Below are 22,763 nucleotides of genomic sequence, written 5' to 3' on the forward strand. Positions count from 1 at the left end.
AATAGAGAGCTAGAAACATCGATGAGAGAGAAACATCCATCAGCCGCCTCCTGCACACTCCCTACTGGGGATGTGCCCGCAACCAAGGTACATGCCCTTGACCGGGATCGAACCCGGGACCCCCCCAGGCCCCAGGCCGACGCTCTATCCACTGAGCCACACCGGTCAGGGCTATTTTTGTTTTTTTTAAAAAATAGAACAGACCGATCGCCGAGGAGAGCGGGCTGGGGAATCAAAGAGGTGCGGAGAGAACAGGGACCCAGACAAGGGGGTGGGGAAGGCCTGGGGCGGGCTCGGCGTGGGCTAGAAGGGCCTCATGCGGAAACACCTGCCATCCTATCAGGATAAAGACACATGTTTTAAAGACTGGAACATCCGAGCCTGCCTTTGACTGGCCCCCGCGTGTCCGCATGCCCCCCGATCCATTCCACCCGCAGGGACACGGAGTGGCCATGTCTGTGTCCGCACTCAGAGCCACAGCTGGATCCGGAGGCATCGTCTGGTGGAGCCCACGGCTGGGGCTGGGGGGGCGAGGGGCGGGGGGGAGGTCCAGGTCCCTGGGGCCCAATGAAACGGCCGCTTCCGTGCGACACTGAGCCTCCTCGGTCTGCAGGGGGGACGTGTGTGCCGGACCGTCCGCCCCGTATCTCTTTGCGGTCTGCAGCCCTGCCCGCGTGTCCCAATTACCCTGGACCAGCGGTCGGCAAACTCATGAGTCCACAGAGCCAAACATCAACAGGACAACGACTGAAATTCCTTTTGAGAGCCACATTTTTTAAACTTAAACTTCTTCGAACGCCACGTCTTCAACACAGACTCGCCCAGGCCGTGGTCTTTTGTGGAAGAGCCACACTCCGGGGGCCAGAGAGCCGCATGTGGCTTGCGAGCCGCGGTTTGCCGACCACGGCCCTGGACCCTTCAGGACAGCGAGGGCTCCACGCGTCACTCAGAGCCGGAGGAGGCGGGAGTCACGGCTCTTCCTCAAAGCTCCCGGACCCGGGCACTGGGCACGGAGGGGCCGCGGTTTGGGGAGCCTCTGACCTGCCCAGTCTCCCAGCGTCACATGAATGGGAGACTCCGGACCGAGTCCCAGCAGCAATGAACGATCTTCTTTCCTTCTTCCTCCCACCCACGTCTCCGGGGTTTCTCACGGGGTCTTGGTTTGTTAGATGTTACCGCTTTTTAAAAACACGTTTTTATTGATTTCAGAGAGGAAGGGAGAGGGAGAGAGAGAGAAACATCCATGAGGAGAGAGAATCATGGCCCGGCTGCCTCCTGCACGCCCCCTGCTGGTTGGGGATCGAGCCTGCAACCCTGGCGTGTGCCCTTGACCGGGAATGGAACCTTGACCTCCTGGTTCACAGGTCGACGCTCAACCGCTGAGCCTCACCAACCGGGCTATAGATGGTAATTTCTTTTCTTTTTCTTTTTTTTAACACATTTGTATTGATTTCAGAGAGGAAGGGAGAGGGAGAGAGAGAGAAACATCCATGAGGAGAGAGAAGCATGGCCCGGCTGCCTCCTGCACGCCCCCTCCTGGGGATCGAGCCCACAACCCGGGCCTGTGCCCTGAGCGGGAATCGAACGGTGACCTCCTGGTTCCGAGGTCAATGCCCAACCACTGAGCCACGCTGGCCGGGCGTTTTTTGTGGGGTTTTTTTAGCCAATAAATGGACACAGCCCACCGTGCGTTGCAGGAGACTTTATTGAGGCGTCCGTATGTACAAACTCTCCAACGTGAAAATAACGTATCAGAGCACATTGGGTTATTTACAATCACTTTTTGGGTTGTTGTGGGTTTTTTTTTTTTTTTACAATTTTTTTTTTACAAGATGACGTCTCTAGATAACATGACACACACACACACACACACACACGCCCACGCACACGCACACACACGAAACATCCTAATTACAGACATAAATAAATTATGGGGTTTACGTGGCCCCTGGGAGGGACGAGAGTCCCATGGACGCTCTTGGTGAGCGGTGGCCGGCGGTGACCTGCGCACTACGATTAAGTGACGTTTAAGGCTGGGTTCGCCGCTCCAGCCGCGGGGGGACGTGCCGAGATATTCGTTAGACGGGAAACCGGGAGTCTGGCCAACGGAAGCTCATAGGAAGTCGCCGTCTGAGTTTGGTGGTGTTTTTTTGTTGTTGTTGTTTAATATACACGGAGTGGCCAGATGATGATGATCTCTGAACGCATAATAACCTGGCCACTCAGTGTGTGTATATATATATATTAGAGGCCCGGTGCATGAGTTCGTACATGGGTGGGGTCCGGCCAGCCTGGCCAGGGGGAGGGGACGTGGGCGGTTGGCCAGCCTGCCTGCTGGTCGAACTCCTGGTCGAGGGGACCATTTGCATATGAGCCTTTTATTCTATAGGACAGACACGGAGTGGCCAGATGGTTATGCGTTCAGAGATCATCATCATCTGGCCACTCAGTGTGGACATGTGTATATTAGAGGCCCAGTGCATGAATTTGTGCGTGGGTGGGGTCTGGCCAGCCTGGCCAGGGGGAGGGGACATGGGCGGTTGGCCGGCTTGCCTGCTGGTCGCACTCCCGGTCAAGGGGACCATTTGCATATTAGCCTTTTATTCTATAGGATAGACACTGAGTGGCCAGATGATTATACGTTCAGAGATTATCATCATCTGGCCCCTCCGTGTATTTTTTTTAAATATATTTTATTGATTTTCCACAGAGAGGAAGGGAGAGGGATAGAGAGCTAGAAACATCGATGAGAGAGAAACATCGATCAGCTGCCTCCTGCACACCCCCCACTGGGGATGTGCCCGCAACCAAGGTCCATGCCCTTGACCGGAATCGAACCCGGGACCCTTCAGTCCGCAGACCGACGCTCTATCCACTGAGCCAAACCGGTTTCGGCTCACTCCGTGTATTTTTTATTGATCTCAGAGAGGAAGAGAGAGGGAGGGAGAGAGAGAGAGAGAAACATCAATGATGGAGGGAATCATGGATCGGCTGCCTCCCGCACGCCCCCCACTGGGGATCGAGCCCGCAACCCGGGCATGTGCCCTTGACCGGGAATCGAACCGTGACCCCCTGGTGCAGGAGGCAGCCGGTCCCTGATTCTCTCTCATCATGGATGTTTCTTTCTCTCTTTCTCTCTCTCTCTCTCTCTCCCCGTCTCTGATCAATAAAAATATATTTTTTTTAAAAAGAACAGGGCCATCCCAGTAGAGATGTGAGAGCATGCATTCCCTGGGAGGCTTTCCATTCCGGCGAGAGTCTGGGTGGATTCTTAAGAGTCACGTGAGCGCGTGAACAACACCCAGCGGCCGGGGCCTCGTGGAGGAAAGGGGGAGATCTAAATAAGAAACCGGGACCCTCTCTCGCCGCACTCTAGGGTGCAATTGTAAAAATGCAGCCGGGAAAGGAGTTTTCGTTCCTCCAGGGGGCGCTGTGGGGAGCAGCGTGGCGTGAGCGATCGTGTACCGGCCGAACCCTCGCTTGTCTGGGCATGAAATGAATCTGACGGGACGTCACGTGGGGGCCCCTGCAGGTGGGTGTCCACTGGGTGTATTTCAGGTTAAAATGTCCAGCTGGAATTCACACGCCATAAAAAAAAAAATCATCTTGTGCAGGATTTCAACTACGGGAGCCTACGCGTAGTGGGCTTTGCGAATGGAATCGGTCATTTAGTGTAAGACGTTCCATCGGGGCCCGGCCGGCGTGGCTCCGTGGTTGAGCGTCGACCTGTGAACCAGGAGGTCAGGGTTCGATTCCCGGTCAAGGGCACGTGCTCGGGTTGCGGGCTCGATCCCCAGTAGGGGGCGTGCAGGAGGCAGCCGGTCCAGGATTCTCTCTCCTCATGGATGCTTCTCTCTCTCTCTCTCCCTCTCCCTTCCTCTCGGAAATAAAGGAATATGTTAGAAAGTAAATGAAAACATTGCCCTGGAGGGAGGGTGAGCTGGATGTGGGTCCCAGGAGCCCGCGGTTCTGTGACGACACGGTGTCGGCTGGCCACGCCACGCGTGGACACGGAATTCGCAATTGGCTGGGCCGCGTGTTCGTCCTCTCCGCTGCCGTGGGCGGTGGCTGACGCCGACGCAGGCCTCCGTGGGGCGCTGGGTCCCGAGGCCTCGGGTGGAGAGCGGGTGCCTGGGGGTGAGGCCGGGGCACACCTGTGGCTACGGGCCCAGGGCGGCTCAGGGCCTCCGGGGAGCCGAGCGGTGGTGGTGTGGGTGGCGGTGTTTAAGGGGGGGCCCTGGGGAGAGACGGAAACACCTGTGAGTCCCTGCGCCGCCCCCCTCGGTTCCCGCCTGACCCCGAAAGGACGCAGACCGCTCCGTCCCCTCTCTCCCTGCCCCCGGGTCTCCCCTCGTCCCTTCTTTGTTCGGTAAAAGCATGAGTCGCAGGAAAGGGGAGACCAGCTCCTTCCCGGGACCCTACACTTCCGTCAGCGACCCCCCAAATTCTGCGTCCGGCTCAGACGTTTAAAAAATGAACCAATTTGCAAAAAGCAAATGCAAATTCTTTTAATAAAAAAAATTTTTTTTATTTCAGAGAAGAAGGGAGAGGGAGAGAGAGATAGAAGCAGCCATGATGAGAGAGAATCATGGACTGGCTGCCTCCTGCACACCCCCCCGACCTGGGGATGGAGCCCACAACCCGGGCGTGTGCCCTTGACCAGGAATCGAACCGTGACCCCTTGGGTCATAGGTCGACCCTTAACCACTGAGCCACGCCGGCCGGACTGATCCGTCATTTTTAAAACATCGGGAGTTAATCTAGGATTACTTCTCCATGATTTTAAACTGGAGGCCCGGTGCACGAAATTCGTGCACTCGGGTGGGGGGGGTCCCTCAGCCTGGCCTGCACCCTCTCGCAGTCCGGGAGCCCTCGGGGATGTCTGACTGATGGCTTAGCCCCGCACCCCCCCGGGCACCAGCTCAGGGCTTCTGGCTGAGGGGCGCTCCCCCTGTGGGAGCGCACTGACCACCAGGTGGCAGCTCCTGCACTGAGCGTCTGCCCCCTGGTGGTCAGTTCATGTCGCAGCGACCGGTCGTTCTGCCATTCAGTCGATTTGCATATTAGCCTTTTATTATACAGGATCGACACACACCTTTAGACATGGTTCTTTATATATATATATATTTTTTATTGATTTCAGAGAGGAAGGGAGAGGGAGAGAGAGAAATATCAATGAGGAGAGAGAATCATTGATCGGCCTGCCTCCTGCACGCCCCCTACTGGGGGTCGAGCCCGCAACCCGGGCATGTGCCCTTGACCGGAATCGAACCCGGGACCTCTCAGTCCGCAGGCCGACGCTCTATCCACTGGGCCAAGCCGGCTAGGGCTAGACATGGTTCCTAAGGTTACCTGGATGACAGCAAAATGGTATTGGAAAATCAGCAAGATGCTCATTAAATAGTCGGTAACACTATTTCACGACACTGTCACTAGATTCGGCTAATTCAATTGGGGTCGTATTTTGAAGAAAACGCACATCATATATTACAGTAAAATGTACATAATAAAAAAATAAGCTTCCTCGCCGAATATTATCTCCTGTACTTCATATGTGAAAATCTTAATTTCGAGAACATTTCTGATTCCTATTGATTATAGATTTTTTTCCATATGTATTTATGGTTTAAAAGACAGACAAGCCCTGGCCGGTGTGGCTCCGTGGATAGAGTGTCGGCCTGCGGACTGAAGGGTCCCGAGTTCGATTCCCGGTCAAGGGCACATGCACAGGTTGCGGGCTCGATCCCCACTAGGGGGCGTGCAGGAGGCAGCCGATCCGTGATTCTCTCTCATCGTGGATGTTTCTTCTCTCTCTCTCTCTCTCCCTTCCTCTCTGAAATTAATAAAAATATATTTTAAAAAGACAAAGAAAAGCATGCATTCTATGTAAAATAAAAGGAAGGTAAAAGGGAGAAGAAAGGAAGGAAGAAGACGAAGAGGGCGGGGGGAAAAGGAGTTAAACTTCGACCCTACGATGGATGCTAGAATAAACCCCCGTGAGCAGACGTGAATGCAGAGGACGACTCCCGGGGGACTCGAACCCCATCTCACAGGCCTGCTGCGATGGGTGATGGGTTTCCCCCAGGACTGTCCCGTGTGGGGAAGGGAGGCGGCTCTTACCGTGCACCGGGGGCGGGCGGTCGGGCGTCCGGAAGGTCCGCAGGGAGGCCGGCCCCTCCCCCGCGGCGGTCAGCACCTGGACCTCCAGCCGGTACAGGGTGGACGGCCTCAGGTTGGGCACCGTGAGGCGGGGGTGGCTCTGAGGGGGACACCAAGCGAGAGGCTCGTCAGAGATGACCGGGAAGGAAGACACCCCCCACGGCCCGCCCGGCTGGTGCGGCTCAGTGGGTTGCGCACCGACCTGGGAACCGGGCGGTCGCGGCTCGACGCCCACGTTGTGGGCTCGGCGCCCAGGAGGGGGCGTGCAGGAGGCAGCCGACCCATGATTCCCTCTCCTCGTGGATGTGTCGCTCTCTCTTGCCCTCTCCCTTCCTCTCTGCAATCACATTTAAAAGAAAAAGAAGAAGCCCTCACCGGTGTGGCTCAGTGGATAGAGCGTCGGCCTGCGGACGCAAGGGTCCCGGGTTCGATTCCGGTCAAGGGCATGTACCTGGGTTGCGGGCACATCCCCAGTGGGGAGCGTGCAGGAGGCAGCTGGTCGATGTTTCTCTCTCATCGATGTTTCTAACCCTCTCTCCCTCTCCCTTCCTCTCTGTAAGAAATCAATGAAATATATTTTAAAAAATAAAATAAGAAGACACGCAATGCCAGTGCACGCTGGGGGCCTATGACCTCCCCATAGCACATGGTCTGAGGCGTCTGGCTCCCCAGGTGACGGAGAGTCTGGCCCTGGTTTCTGGGGTCCCCTGCTGAGAGGTGACCCCCCGCATCCGGCTCACACTCTGGCAGCCCAACACCCTTGGCAGAGCTCACCCCTGGGGCCAGTCCCGGGTCACCCTTGGACCCCACGGCCCAGCCCTGGACCGGAGGCTCTGCCACGGCCTCTCGCGATCACGGGCAGGTCTCGCCATGGGAATTCCTGACCATCCCGACTTCCGGGAGCCAGCCAACTGCGTTCCTCAGAACACACGATTCCCATCAGCCCCCAGGGCCAAGGGGGTGTATTTTTATGTCAACACGTGCTTCTCAAACTCACCCACACCCAGCCCACTCCCAGCATCCCTTTCTCATGCCTCACCCACACCCAGCCCACTCCCAGCATCCCTGGTTTCTCATGCCTCACCCACACCCAGCCCACTCCCAGCATCCCTTTCTCATGCCTCAGCCACACCCAACCCACTCCCAGCATCCCTTCCTCACGCCTCACCCACACCCAGCCCACTCCCAGCATCCCTTTCTCGTGACTCATCCACCCCAGCCCACTCCCAGCATCCCTGGTTTCTCATGCCTCACCCACACCCAGCCCACTCCCAGCATCCCTTTCTCATGCCTCACCCACACCCAGCCCACTCCCAGCATCCCTTTCTCATGCCTCACCCACCCCAGCCCACTCCCAGCATCCCTTTCTCATGACTCACCCACACCCAACCCACTCCCAGCATCCCTTTCTCGTGCCTCACCCACACCCAGCCCACTCCCAGCATCCCTGGTTTCTCATGCCTCACCCACACCCAGCCCACTCCCAGCATCCCTTTCTCATGCCTCACCCACACCCAGCCCACTCCCAGCATCCCTTTCTCATGCCTCACCCACACCCAGCCCACTCCCAGCATCCCTTTCTCATGCCTCACCCACACCCAGCCCACTCCCAGCATCCCTTTCTCATGCCTCACCCACCCCAGCCCACTCCCAGCATCCCTTCCTCCTGCCTCACCCACACCCAGCCCACTCCCAGCATCCCTTCCTCATGCCTCACCCACACCCAGCCCACTCCCAGCATCCCTTCCTCCTGCCTCACCCACACCCAGCCCACTCCCAGCATCCCTTTCTCACGCCTCAGTCACACCCAGCCCACTCCCAGCATCCCTTTCTCATGCCTCACCCACACCCAGCCCACTCCCAGCATCCCTTCCTCATGTCTCACCCACACCCAGCCCACTCCCAGCATCCCTTTCTCATGCCTCACCCACACCCAGCCCACTCCCAGCATCCCTTTCTCTTGACTCACCCACACCCAGCCCACTCCCAGCATCCCTAGTTTCTCATGCCTCACCCACACCCAGCCCACTCCCAGCATCCCTGCCTTCTCACGCCGTGGGACTTTCCTTCCGGGATTTGGGTTCTTTCTTTTCATTTGGACCTGGCGTTGGCAATCATGAGGGCATTTGAGAAGAGGGTGAAAGCCCACAGGGGGGTTGGGGGGTGTTTTTCACGCCAAGTCACCGAGTGTGCGGGAGACGGGCCAGCTCATTAGGGGCCTGAGCGGATCGGAAGGCGGCACAGGAAGAGGGACGACAGCTTCTTTTTGCTCTTTTCTCCCCAATTAAGACCACTCGCTGTGCGTGTGCACTGGGGCGAGAGCGACACGGGAGAGTGACGGTAGTAAGAAAGGGTCTAACACTCGTACAGTCACGATGGGAGAAGGGGCTCGGGTCCCAGAACCTGTCTAGAGGGCAGTTTATTCTTTTTTAAAAATATATACATATTTTTATTGATTTCAGAGAGGAAGGGAGAGGTAGAGACATCAATGATGAGAGAGAATCATGGGTCGGCTGCTTCCTGCACGCCCCACACGGGGGATCCAGTGTGCCCGGGCATGTGCCCTGACATGGAATCAAACCGTGACCTCCTGGTTCATGGGTAGATGCTCAAGCCCTGAGCCACGCCGACCGGGTTGACCGTTTTCTTGCAAAATAAAACACTCATGCCCCGGATAGTGCTGCTCCGTGGTTAGAGCATTGGCCCGTGCCACCAAGGGTCTTGGGTTCTACCTCCAGTTAAGGGCACGTGCCTGGATTGCAGGGTCCAGAGCCGGCCCCGGTTGAGGTGCATTTGGGAGGCCACCAATCCATATCTCTCTCTCTCTCTCTCTCTCTCTCTCTCTCTCTCTCTCTCTTTCTCTCTCTCTCTCCCCTTTCCACTCTCTCTAAATATCAATGGGCTTGGCAGACTCAGCTCAGTGGTTGAGCATCAACCTAGGAACCAGGAGGTCATGGGTTCGATTCCTGGTCAAGGACACATGCCTGGGTTGCAGGCTCGATCCCCAGTAGGAGGCGTGCAGGAGGCAGCTGATCCATGATTCTCTCTCATCATGGATGTTTCTCTCTCTCTCTCTCCCTCTCCCTTTCTCTCTCTAAAATCAATAAAAATATAGATTTTTAAAAAATCAGTGGAGCCGAGACCGGTTTGGCTCAGTGGATAGAGCGTCGGCCTGCAGACTCAAGGGTCCCGGGTTCGATTCCGGTCAAGGGCATGTGCCTTGGTTGCAGGCACATCCCCAGTAGGGGGTGTGCAGGAGGCAGCTGATCGATGTTTCTCTCTCATCGATGTTTCTAACTCTCTATCCCTCTCTCTTCCTCTCTGTAAAAAATCAATAAAATATATTTTTAAAAAAATTAAAAAAATCAATGGAAAAATACCCTTGGGTGAGGATTATCAACAATAAATAAATAAATAAGTAAACGAAACATTCAGAAGGAGAAAGGTGGGAATAAGACTCTGTCATACAGCACGAGGCGTGGCGGACATGCCTAACCCTGGCTGCCATTAGAACCGCGTAGTGAGTGTGGGGGGGCAGAGAAATGGAGGGAACACGGACATGGCGGGGTGGGGACACGGACATGCCGGGGGCACCTACCGCGGGCAGGATCTGGGACTGCGAGATGATGCTGTTGGGCAAGCTGTTCTGCCGGCTCTCCGTCGTCACCTCGGCCCACGTGACCTGGAAGCCGGTCACGGGCTGGTGGAGGTTGGCCTTGGCCGTCTTCCAGGCGAAGTGGCCCGTGACGTTCCCGTCCTGGACCGTGAAGGAGGCGGAGAGGTCCTCGGGCGTGGCCAGCACTTTGGGGAGGACGTGACCTGTAGGGGTGGGGAGGTGGAGGGTGTGGGAAGCCACCATTGTCTTCACTATCAGAGAAGTGTAGACAAGGATCCCGGAGCGCTGGTGGACCTTAAGCCCCTGGCAAGGGCCGGAGCTATGCACCGATTGTTTAGTCGTCCAGACAATGGGGCTCAAGTTATTTCCTGACCAAACAGGATCGCTGGTGGACCTTAAGCCCCTGGCAAGGGCCGGAGCTATGCACCAATTGTTTAGTCGTCCAGACAATGGGGCTCAAGTTATTTCCTGACCAAACAGGATCGCTGGTGGACCTTGAGCCCCTGGCAAGGGCCAGAGCTATGCACCGATTGTTTAGTCCAGACAAAGGGCTCAAGTTATTTCCTGACCAAATAGGATCGCTGGTGGACCTTGAGCCCCTGGCAAGGGCCAGAGCTATGCACCGATTGTTTAGTCGTCCAGACAATGGGGCTCAAGTTATTTCCTGACCAAATAGGATCGCTGGTGGACCTTGAGCCCCTGGCAAGGGCCGGAGCTATGCACCAATTGTTTAGTCGTCCAGACAAAGGGCTCAAGTTATTTCCTGACCAAATAGGATTGCTGGTGGACCTTGAGCCTCTGGCAAGGGCCGGAGCTATGCACCGATTGTTTAGTCGTCCAGACAATGGGGCTCAAGTTATTTCCTGACCAAACAGGATTGCTGGTGGACCTTAAGCCCCTGGCAAGGGCCAGAGCTATGCACCGGTTGTTTAGTCGTCCAGACAAAGGGCTCAAGTTATTTCCTGACCAAATAGTCTCAGAGTAAATCTTTCTAATATTTACTGATCTTTAAGATAGTCTGTCTGTTACCGAAATTTCCTCCCTAAGAGAGAGATGCGCATCCAAAATTGAATAAGAGGTTGGTGAGGCCTGGGCACTGGTGAAAGTCCTTTCTCTTGCACTGGGCTTGCCCGTCTGGCCCCTAATATTTCCAAATTATTATTTCTTTTTTAAAATATATATATATTTTATTGATTTTTTTACAGAGAGGAAGGGAGAGGGATAGAGAGTTAGAAACATCGATGAGAGAGAAACATCGATCAGCTGCCTCCTGCACACCTCCCTACTGGGGATGTGCCCGCAACCAAGGTACACGCCCTTGACCAGAATCGAACCCGGGACCCTTCAGTCCGCAGGCCGACGCTCTATCCACTGAGCCAAACCGGTCAGAGCCAAATTATTATTTCTTGTCTCATCTCTGTCATTGGCGTGCGGCCCCTTCTCCAGATCCCGAACCCCGAACCACGCGGGACGTGGGTCTTCGCAAGGGGGACCGGGCACAGCGGGTGCCTTTTGGATGGGGGTGTGTAGGCAGCCTTATGTGGGGAAGGCTGATGTGGTGTGAGCTGCATCTCGGCTCGTCTCTAAGCGCGGTCTCCAAGGACCAGCTCTGTGATGGACAGGGATTGCGATGGAGCCGGCCCCGAGTCACGCCACCCCGTGCAAAGGTCAGAGCAATGGTCAGAACCTCTCAATGGTCAGAATAACCCCTGGAGGTTATTCTCAGAATCCGGGGATGGGAGACGGAGGAAGGATTTTGAAATCGGTGAGGAGGTGGCCGTTTCTCAGAGAAGAGAAGGATTGCCATGGAGAGGGTCAATGTGGAGATTGTTAGAAGCTTCTAGAAGGAGGTTAGGGGACTGCATGGGAGAGGCCTGGGATGGTTGTCTGCCTACAGGACATATGCCCTGGTTGAAGGCTGCATCCCCAGTAGGGGGCGTGCAGGAGGCAGCCAATGCATGATTCTCTCTCATCATGGATGTTTCTATCCCTATCTCCCTCTCTCTTCCTCTCTGAAATCAATATATATATATATATCTTCCTCTCTGAAATCAATATATATATATATATATATATATATATATATGTATACATACTAGAAGCCGACTGCATGAAATTCGTGCACTGGGGTGGGGGGTCCCTCAGCCCAGCCTGCACCCTCTCGCAGTCCGGGAGCCCTCGGGGGATGTCCGACTGCCACGGAGGCGGGAGAGGCTCCCGCCACCACCGCTGTGCTCGCCAGCCGTGAGCCCGGCTTCTGGCTGAGCGGCGCCCCCCCCTGTGGGAGTGCACTGACCGCCAGGGGGCAGCTCCTGTGTTGAGTGTCTGCCCCCTGGTGGTCAGTGCGCGTCATAGCGACCGGTGGTTCTGCCGGACGATCGATTTGCATATTAGCCTTTTATTCTATAGGATATTTAAAAGTGTGTGTGTGTACATTTTCGGGACGGCCTGTACACGGTACGTCCCGGGTAGACAGAGGATGCTGCCGGGGTTGAGGGCTCTGTGCGGAGCAGCTTGGAAACACGCGCAACGTGGCCGACCTCGCGGCCTGCGCCTGGGAGCTCCGGTCCCCGCACCTGCTTCCCCGGGGCAGCTGGCGTGCGAGCGGCTCTTCCCCCGCAGCGCGGCGCAGGGCGGGGTCCGGAAGAACAGCGTCTCGGCGTGGCCCCGCGGCCGCGCCGGCTGCACGGTCACCTTGTACTTGCAGGCAAACGCCAGGTCTCGGAGGATCATGTAGTTTTCCTAGAGCGAGAGAGAGAGAGGAACGTGGCGGCGAGACCGCTCGCCGGACGTGGGAACCGCGGCAGGAGACGAGAGGGTCCCCCCGCCGGGGTGTTGCCAGACATCGGCGGGGGGTGGTGTCATGTGGCTTCTGCAAGGAGCACCGGGCATCCTGTCCAGGCTTTTTATTTTATGAACTAGAGGCCCGGTGCACGAAATTCGTGCATGGGGGGGGTGTCCCCCAGCCCAGCCTGTGCACTCCCTCAATCTGGGACCCCTCGGGGGGATGTCTGACTGCCGGTCAGACATTCCTCTTGCAATCTGGGATGCTAACTCCTAACCGCCGGCCTGCCTGCCTGCCTGATCGCCCCTAACCGCTCACCTGCCTGCCTGATCGCCCCTAACCGCTCACCTGCCCGCCTGATCGCCCCTAACCGCTCACCTGCCCGCCTGATCGCCCCTAACCGCTCACCTGCCCGCCTGATCGCCCCTAACCGCTCGCCTGCCTGCCTGCTCAGTGCATGTCATGGCAATCGGTGGTTCCACCGTTCAGTCTACTTGCATACTACCCTTTTATTATATAGATATACTAGAGGCCTGGTGCACGGATTTATGCACTGGTGGGGGGCGTGGCCTGCAGGGATCGGCGCGCCGTGGGAGAGCCACTCATCCCTGTCAGCCGAGCAGGGCTCCCGCTGTGGGAGCGCACTGACCACCAGGGGGCAGCTCCTGCGTTGAGCGCCTGCCCCCTGGTGGTCGGTGCGTGCCATAGCGACTGGTCCACCGGTCGTTCTGGTCGTTCCACCGTTCTGTCTCTGGGCTTTTATATAGAGAGACTAGAGGCCCGGTGCACAGAATTCGTGCAGGGAGGGAGGGGTTGTCCCTCAGCCCAGCCTGCACCCTCTCCAATCTGGGACCCCTCGAGGGATGTCTGGTGGGATCGGGCCTAAACGGGCAGTCGGAAATCCCTCTCACAATCCAGGACTGCTGGATCCCAACCGCTCGCCTGCCTGCCTGCCTGATTGCCCCTAACCGCTTCTGCCTGCCAGCCTGATCACCCCCTAACCACTCCCCTGCCAGCCTGATTGATGTCTGACTGCTCCCCTGCCAGCCTGTTTGCCCCTAACTGCCCTCCCCTGCAGGCCTGGTCACCCCTAACTGCTCTCCTCTGCAGGCCTGGTCCCCCACAACTGCTCTCCACTGCAGGCCTGGGTCACCCCCAACTTCCCTCCTCTACCGGCCTGGTCACCCCTAACTGCCTTCCCTTGCAGGCTTGATCGCCCCCAACTGCCCTCCTTGCAGGCCTGGTCCCTCCCCTGCTGCCCATCTTGTGGTGGCCATCTTGTGGTGGCCATATCTTGTGTCCACATGGGGGCAGCCATCTTGTGTGTTGGAGTGACGGTCAATCTGCATATTACTCTTTTATTAGATAGGACTTTTATTGATCTCAGAGAAGAAGGGAGAAGGAGAGAGAGAGATAGAAACCTCCATGAGGAGAGAGAATCATGGATCGGCTGCCTCCTGCACGCCGCCTACTGGGGATGGAGCCCGCAACCCGGGCAGGTGCCCTTGCCCGGAATCGAACCCGGGTCCCTTCGGTCCGCAGGCCGACGCTCTATCCACTGAGCCACACCAGCCGGGGCCCTGCCCAGGCTTTGAGGAGTCACCGCGGAGCCCTCCCGGGCCTGGGCAGCCGCCTCTGGAATCGCACGGAAGCAGCCGCCGCGCACCTTCCCGCGAGTGTGGGCTGTGGACGCTGACCCTTTGGAATGGACGAGAGCTCACGCGGCGCCTCCGGGACCCAGGCCGCGTGCACGCATGTGCTTCTTATTTTTTAAAAAGTGAGGACCTCTCCCGTCCTATTTTTCCCCCTTTCCGGAGCTCTGCTACTACTTCCTGTCCAACGTGGCGCTGAAACAGTAACACGGGCAGCAGCTGACGTCCCGGGGAAGGAGAGGCTCGGAGGTGACCGTCCGGCCCCAGGACAGGGGACCCCGAGGGCTCCCACGGGCGTGGGTGACGCTCGCCCTCTCTCGTCGGCGGTCCCCAGGGCTGGGGCGTGGAAGAGGCGGGTGGGAGGGTCAATCCATGATTCTCTCTCATCCTGGATGTTTCTCTCTCTCTCTCTCTCTCCCTCTCCCTTCCTCTCTGAGATCAATATATATATATATTATCTATTGATTACATTTTATACTAGAGGCCCGGTGCACGAAATTTGTGCAAGGGGCTCGGCCCTCACAGCTGCGGCTTCATCCAGAAGGTCGTCCGGCTTCCCAGTTTTGTTAGCATATTATGCTTTTATTGCGATAGGTATGACATATATACATAATAAACAAATAATCCTATATAATAAAAGCCTAATATGCAAATCGACCAAATGGTCGCTATGACACTCACTGACCACCAGGGGGCAGACGCGCAATGCAGGAGCTGCCCCCATCCCACAAGCCCCAGGCTGGCCAGGGCGGGTGCCAATGGGGGGAGCCCCGATTACACCAACGGTCACCCCGCAGAATGGCCTTGATCACTGGCCAGGCCTAGAGACTCTACCTGTGCACGAATTTCGTGCACCGGGCCTCTAGTAGAGATTATAAGTAAATAAATAAAGTTAAGGGCCACGTCACCGATGCGTGGCATGGACGGGTAACGCCTGTTGCTGCTGGGTGACTTGGTGGCACGTAGGGACGCAGCCGCGTGAGGCACTCAATCAGAGGACCGTATAGAAGGTCCCTTCGAAGGCAACACCTTTAGACGTGCAGCCAAGTCAGCATTCAGAGGACAATTCAAAGCTTTTGTCCAATTACATGGAACGCCGAGCCCTTCCAGGTGGGGTGGGTGTCCCTGAAGGACGGACGTCGCGCCTGCCCGTGGACCGGCATGAGTGACATGTCGGCGAGCTCTCGAGGGGACGCGGTGTCGGGTGAGAGGAGGCGTGAACGGGGACCCTTACCTGGTCGGTCTTCGCCCGGCATCTGCTCGATAGGGGATTTGTGAGAACAACGTACCCACAAGACAGATGACTTACACATCTCTCGGTCCAATTCTATAGACACGTTGGGTGAGTCTAATGTCTATTCGGGATGGAGCCGCGGGGTCGCGGACTCACCTGCGTCGTGGCGGATGCCGCCGCCGCTGGCCGGGCGGTGTCATTGTGGGCACAGGCTTCCGGGACCCACTGCACGTGGTAGCCACTGGCGCCGGGGTCTGTGATGGAGAACAGTCCGGGGTCACATTGAGAACAGACCCAGGTCCCCAACATGTGGCCAAACAGGAAGGAAGGAACTGAAATTGCACAGGTGACCCCCAAATGCATGCAAAGGGGGCACGTGGGTAGTGCAGATCCCGACTATTATTTCAGGATATAGTGGTTGAGTATCGACCTAGGAGCCAGGAGATCAGGGTTCTATTCCCGGTCAAGGGCACATGCCTGGGTTGCGGGCTCGATCCCCAGGAGGGGGCGTGCAGGAGGCAGCCGATCCATGGTTCTCTCTCCTCGTGGGTGTTTCTCTCTCTCTCTCTCTCTCTCTCTCTCTCTCTCTCTCTCTCTCTCTTTTTTCTGCCAGAAGCCAATTCCAGCATGTCATAATTGCAAGAGTTTCATTGAAAGATTGATGGAACTTGGGGACTCAACAAGGGCTGAGTCACATATGTTATCGCCTGCTGGGAATGGCTAAAGGCATTTCCCCAAACCTGAAAAGGATGATTGTTTGCTGCCAGACAGCTCAGGGCATCTCAATCTACATGTTACTGCCTCCTGCTGGCCAAACACCTGAACAGCCGTAGGCTATTCCCCAATCTGACAATGACTCTGTATGAAACCCTACCCTTTGAAGTGTATTATCTCCACCTTGCCTTGGGACAAATTGTGTTAATAAAAAGCAAGGGGTCCTGAGACAAGGAGAACTTAGCTCCTTCAGCTAGGCTCCTCTGACCCCCAATGCCTTTCAAAATTACCTTTCATCACTGGACTCTTTCTTAATCTACGCACAGCCTTTCTCCAGATTCCAGAACCCTTCTAGATGCCGGATCAAGACCCACCGGTGTTAAATGATGCCCCAATATCTGACACCCTTCCTCTCTGAAATCAATTTAAAAAAAATTTTTTTAAATTGACGTGCAGCCAAATCAGCATTCAGAGGACAATTCAAAGCTTTTGTCCAATTACATGAAATGCCGAGCCCTTTCAGGTGGGGTGGGTGTCCCTGAAGGACAGGCATCATGCCTGCCCAGCCTGCTCTCTGGGGTCACACATGTGATGAACTCAGCCCTAACTTGACTTCCCTGGGCCTCTTATGGCTGGAGAGCTGGACCTGCCCCGCCCCTGCTCTGTACACCCGCATGTTCTGATCGGGGCCTCCAAGGGGGCGTCGGGAGGAAAGAAGAGGGGGTGGTGAAGGGGGCAGGCAGCCCCCCGGGTGCGAGTTGCCCCAAGGCATCGAGGGGAAGGGGGGGGGCCTTCCGCGCTCACGCCCAGTGTCTGACGGGGCTTCCGAGGGGAGAGTGTTTGATGGAATTGGGTGTCTGACTGGGACCTGGGAGCTTGCCCTGGGCACTTTGGGAGGAAAAAAGAACTCCCATCAGAGAATTAAAGGGACAGCAGGCAGACACCGATGGTGCTGGGTTCGAGGGGAACCGCCGAGGGAGCCTTTATTTTGTGGTGGTTGTATTTTTCTTTTGATTCTTTTAGAGAGAGTGGAAGGAGGGGGAGAGGGGCAGAGAGAGAAACATCGATGAGAGAGACGCATCGGTCGATGGGTGGCCTCCTGCACGCGCCCCGCGACCGGGGCCAGAGATCCAGCCTGCCACCGAGGTGCGTGTCCCTGGCCAGAATCGAACCCGGGACCCTTCGGTCCTCAGGCGGACGCTCCTTCCGCTGAGCCACACCGGCCAGGGCAGAAGGCTTGGCTCTGACGCACACACCTCCAGGGCGGTTGGCTGGTTTTTTTCAAGAAAGGTTTCCGGACTACGCACCAGCAAGGAGCGAGTGCAGGTCCCTCCCCTCAGCGATGCTGTTCCAGGATGAGAAGGAAAAAGGCAGTACCGTGAGGAGCACCCGTGCTCCTCGAAAGCCGCCCTGCGGGACGGGGAGCACGCGGCCCCGAGCCGGCCCACGCACCTGCCGTCCTTTTCCAGTAGACCTTCGCCTGCAGCCGGCCGTCCTGGTAGAAGGGGGCGCCGATCTCCAGCAGGCGGGCGGGCCGGCGCCGCTCAGGGGCAGGGGGCTGCGGCCGAGTCTCCCCTTCTCCGCTCTTCCCAAGCGGCTCTTCTGCAACCGAGGACAACGGTCTACATCAGGGGTCGGCAAACTCTGGCAAACCAGGACGCCACACAGAGCCACACAACAACAGGACAACGATCGAAATTCCTTTGGAGAGCCACATTTTTTTTAAACGTAAACTTCTTCGAACGCCACGTCTTCAACACAGACTCGCCCAGGCCGTGGTGTTTTGTGGAAGAGCCACCCTCCAGGGGCCAGAGAGCCGCCTGTGGCTCGCGCGCCGCGGTTTGCCGACCACGGGTCTACGTTATGCGTCAGGAATTACGCTGAGCCCGGCCGGCGGGGCTCAGGGGGCGAGCGTCGGTCGACCTAGGAACCAGGAGGTCACGGGTTCGATTCCCGGTCAAGGGCACAGGCCCGGGTTGCGGGCTCCATCCCCAGTCGGGGGGCGTGCAGGAGGCAGCCGGTCCATGATTCTCTCTCTCCCTCTCCCTCCTTCTCTCTGAAACGAATTAAAAATATATAGTTTGTCCCTAACTGGTTTGGCTCAGTGGATAGAGCGTCGGCCTGTGGACTCAAGGGTCCCGGGTTCGATTCCAGTCAGGGGCATGTACCTTGGTTGTGGGCACATCCCCAGTAGGGAGTGTGCAGGAGGCAGCTGATCGATGTTTCTCTCTCATCGATGTTTCTGACTCTCTATCCCTCTCCCTTCTTCTCTGTAAAAAATCAATAAAATTAATAAAATATATATATATATAGTTTGTATTTATTTTTATAAAAATATGATGCCCGGCTGGTGTGGCTCAGTGGTTGAGCGTCGACCTAGGAACCAGGAGGTCACGGTTCGATCCCCGGTCAAGGGCACAGGCCCGGGTTGCGGGCTCAATCCCCACTAGGGGGCGTGCAGGAGGCAGCCGGTCCATGACTCTCTCTCATCATGGATGTTTCTCTCTCTCTCTCTCCCTCTTTTCCTCTCTCTCTAAAAATGAATGAAAATATATTTTTAAAAGCAAACAAAAACAGATGCGGGGGGGGGGGCAGGGTTTGGCCTGAGGGCACAGCTTGGAGAGAGAGAGAGAGAGAGAGAGAAGCAATATTGAGGTTCCGTTCCAGCTTCCCCAATGGAGGCAGAAATGCATCTGGGACTAGGCCCCTGGCTCCAGGCCCCCAGCATGTTCCTGCTGACCTCGCTCCCTTCCTTTCGGGGGTCCAGGTGGGCTCAAAACCAGGACGCCAGCAAGCGCCCCGGCCTTCCCCCCTCTCCCCACGCCCGCCCCCCTCCGCCGGGTGATGTAAGACGCGTCTGGCGGCTGGGCCCCACGTGGCCCTTGGAGAGGTGAGGGGTTGCGCCGTGTCGATCGAATGCTGATAAGAAGTGGGCTGTGGAGCCCGGCTCGGGGGCTGAGCGCCAGCAACGAACCAGGAGGTCAGGGTTCGAGTCCCGGGCAGGGCCCACGTCGGGTCCCCATGGTTGTCTGGCATCATTTAAGGTTCTGTCTCTCTCTCTCCCTCGCCCTTCCTCTCCGAAGTCAATAAAAATATTAATAAGAGCCCTGGCCGGCGTGGCTCAGTGGATAGAGCGTCGGCCTGCGGACGGAAGGGTCCCGGGTTCGATTCCCGGTCAAGGGCATGTACCTTGGTTGCGGGCACATCCCCAGTAGGAGGGTGTGCAGGAGGCAGCTGATCTATGATTCTCTCTCCTCATGGATGTTTCTCTCTCTCTCTCCCTCTTCCTTCCTCTCTGAAATCAATACAAATATACTTAAAACATAAATAAAAATAGCCCTAGCTGGTGTGGCTCAGCGGATAGAGCGTCGGCCTGCGGACTGAAGGGTCCCGGGTTCGATTCCAGTCAAGAGCATGTACCTTGGTTGCAGGCACATCCCCAGTGGGGGGCGTGCAGGAGGCAGCTGATAGATGCTTCTCTCTCATCGATTTTTTTTTTTATCATTGATTTCTATAACTCTCTCTCCCTCTCCCTTTCCTCTCTGTAGAAAATCAATAAAAATATATTTTAAAAAAGTAATTTTGCCCTGACCGGTGTGGCTCAGTGGATAGAGTGTCAGCCTGCGGACGGAAGGGTCCCGGGTTCGATTCCCGGTCAAGGGCGTGTACCTGGGTTGCAGGCACATCCCTGATGGGGGGCGTGCAGGAGGCAGCTGATGGATGTTTCTCTCTCATCGATGTTTCTGACTCTCTATCCCTCTCCCTTCCTCTCTATAAAAATCAATACAATATATTTTTAAGATATTAATAAGAAAAGAGAAGGGGGCTGTGGGAATTTTCTGATGGAGCTGAGAGGGTGGCCTCGCCCGGGTGGTGGTGGTGGTGGGAAGAGGGAAAGGGGGGTGAGGGGGAGCCGCCCGCCCTGGGGGAGGCCGGAGGCGGCGGGGAATCTGGGGGGAGACGGGAGGAGCCCAGGAGAAAACCCGCAGACGCATACTTGGGATATTTCAGCCTCAATAGCTGGCAGGCGCGTTTGCAGAGCCGAGGAGCGTGTGTTCGGCTTAAGGGCCCTTCACCTGAACGCTGGGTGTGACGGGGAGTCTCCCGCACCCCCCCCCCCCGGGCGGGTCTGCACCCCAGCTGATGCCCTGCCAGTCACCTCAGCTCTGACGTGTCCCCCCACCAGTGAGGGGCTGGATCCCCATCCCACACCACCACCACCCCCATCCTGGGACTCAGGGCCGTCAATCAGAGGCCCCCAGACCTGGGGCGCTGGACCCCACGTCCCAGAACCGGGGGACCCTTTCCTCACCAGGGCACAGGTTTATTGTAAAGGAGAAAGCTCCGTGGGTGAGCATCGACCTAGGAACCAGCAGGTCAGGGTTCGAATCCCGGTCAAGGGCACAGGCCCGGGTTGCGGGCTCCATCCCCAGTAGGGGGCGTGCAGGAGGCAGCTGATGGATGTTTCTCTCTCTCATCGATGTTTCTCACTCTCTATCCCTCTCCCCTCCTCTCTGTAAAAATCAATAAAATATATTTTTTTAAAAATTTAAAAAAATGAAATAAAAAAATAAAACCTTAGGAACAGGCAGATGGGAGAGACATATAGCCAATGTGGTAGGGAGCGGGGAGTGGGGGTGTGGGGGGGGGAAGAGGCAGGGAGTACAGCTCCTCGTCCTCGCCAGGCACCCCACGGGCCCCCAGTCGGCTCCCGGGCACCCACCCCCAGCTCTCCAACCCCCCCCTCTGCTGGGTGCATAAGGAGGCTGTCGAATGCAGGTGCGACTGGTTGCCATTGGTCATCCGAGGTGCCACTCACGACGGAGCCCCGCCCCCCTGCCCCCAGCTGGGGAGGGGAGGGGAGGGGAGGGTGGGGCTGACAGTCTGGATCCTCTAAGGCCCAGGTGGGTGCAGACCAGCCCCCCCTTTCCCCTCACCCCCCACCCCCCCAGATCCAGAATTCCCGGCATTAACACCACAAAGGCCCCTTCACCCCCCCTCCTCTCACCCCTTAGGGCATTCCAGGAGTTGCTGGCACAGAGTTTCTCATTCTAAGTCACAGCCTGGCAGGTGCTCCCTGCAAACAGCTGGGGAGCCAGCAGCTGGGCCAGAGGAGGCTGGGGGGTGGGGGGTGGGGGCTGAGGCCTGGGCGGGGGGAGGGCAGACCAGCACCCAGCTCAGTGCCAAGGGCAAAGGGGAACCCTCTCCCCAGCCTCCGAGGAGGAGAGTGAGTCCGCCCGCCCGCCCCGGGGTGTCCGCCTGGGTGCACCCAAGCCTGCTTTTCGGATACGGGGCCTGTGAGGGGCACCCGGGTTTTGGGGGGGGGTGTGTCAGACCACCCTGCTCAGCGTGGGTGAAGGTGGGGCAGAGACGGGAGGGACCTCAGGGGCTCCCGGGCTGTGAGGAGCTCCGATGGGCTAGGACCGTGGCCGGCAAACGGCGGCTCGCGAGCCACAGGCGGGCGGCTCTCTGGCCCCCGGAGGGTGGCTCTTCCACGAAACACCACGGACCGGCCCGGGCGAGCCTGTGCTGAATGAAGACGTGGCGTTCGAAGAGGTCTACGTTTAAACAATGCGTCTCTCCAAAGGAATGTCCGTTTTCCAGTGGATCGTATGTACGGCCTGCGAACGGGGTTATAAAGACCCAGGGGCCCCCGGCCGGTGTGGCTCAGTGGGCAGCGCGCCGGCCCTGAGGCTGAAGGGTCCCCGGGTTCGATTCCGGTCAAGGGCGGCGGGGACCTTGGTGGCAGGTCCCCCCCCCCCCCGGCCCTGGTCGGGGTGCATGCCGGAGGCAACCCATTGACGTCTCTCTCACATCGATGTCTCTCTGTCTGTCTTTCCCTCTCTCTTCCACTCGCTCTAAAAAAATCAATGGAAAAATATCCTCGGGTGAGGATTAAAAACAACAAAAACAAATTTAAATATAAAAAAGCCTAAGTGACTGTCCGACCGTTTGACCGTCCGACCGGCAGCTATGACGTGTACTGACCACCAGGGGGCAGACGCTCCGACCGGTAGCTGTGACGCGCACTGACCACCGGGGGGCAGACGGTCTGACCGGCAGCTGTGACGCGCACTGACCACCAGGGGGCAGACGCTCCGACCAGTAGCTATGACACTCACTGACCACCAGGGGGCAGACGCTCCGACCGGTAGCTGTGACGCGCACTGACCACCAGGGGGCAGACGCTCTGACCGGTAGCTGTGACGCGCACTGACCACCAGGGGGCAGACGCTCCGACCGGCAGCTGTGACGTGTACCGACCACCAGGGGGCAGACGCTCCGACCGGCAGCTGTGACGTGCACTGACCACCAGGGGGCAGACGCTCCGACCGGTAGCTGTGACGCACACCGACCACCAGGGGGCAGACGCTCCGACCGGTAGCTGTGACGCACACTGACCACCCGGGGGCAGACGCTCCGACCGGTAGCTGTGACCCTCACTGACCACCAGGGGGCAGACGCTCCGACCAGTAGCTGTGACACACACTGACCACCAGGGGGCAGACGCTCCGACCGGTAGCTGTGACCCTCACTGACCACCAGGGGGCAGACGCTCCGACCAGTAGCTATGACACGCACTGACCACCAGGGGGCAGACGC

General features: G+C 57.4%; 1 protein-coding gene across 1 annotated transcript in view; it reads right to left on the reverse strand.

Moving 5' to 3' along the window:
• Window positions 1-4,078: 4,078 nt before the first annotated feature.
• ANOS1 (anosmin 1) overlaps window positions 4,079-22,763 on the reverse strand; it is a 79,223-nt gene continuing 60,538 nt past the window's right edge. Inside the window, exons 9-14 of the mRNA XM_054715401.1 lie at window positions 17,613-17,762; window positions 15,603-15,700; window positions 12,352-12,517; window positions 9,758-9,978; window positions 6,121-6,259; window positions 4,079-4,237 (exon numbers count right to left, since the gene is read on the reverse strand). Coding sequence (XP_054571376.1) covers window positions 4,179-4,237; window positions 6,121-6,259; window positions 9,758-9,978; window positions 12,352-12,517; window positions 15,603-15,700; window positions 17,613-17,762 — 833 coding nt within the window. The 3' untranslated portion in view covers window positions 4,079-4,178. The remainder of the gene's footprint in view (window positions 4,238-6,120; window positions 6,260-9,757; window positions 9,979-12,351; window positions 12,518-15,602; window positions 15,701-17,612; window positions 17,763-22,763) is intronic.

The sequence above is a fragment of the Eptesicus fuscus genome, chromosome 1, assembly GCF_027574615.1.
Source record: "Eptesicus fuscus isolate TK198812 chromosome 1, DD_ASM_mEF_20220401, whole genome shotgun sequence".
Classification (NCBI taxonomy): domain Eukaryota; kingdom Metazoa; phylum Chordata; class Mammalia; order Chiroptera; family Vespertilionidae; genus Eptesicus; species Eptesicus fuscus.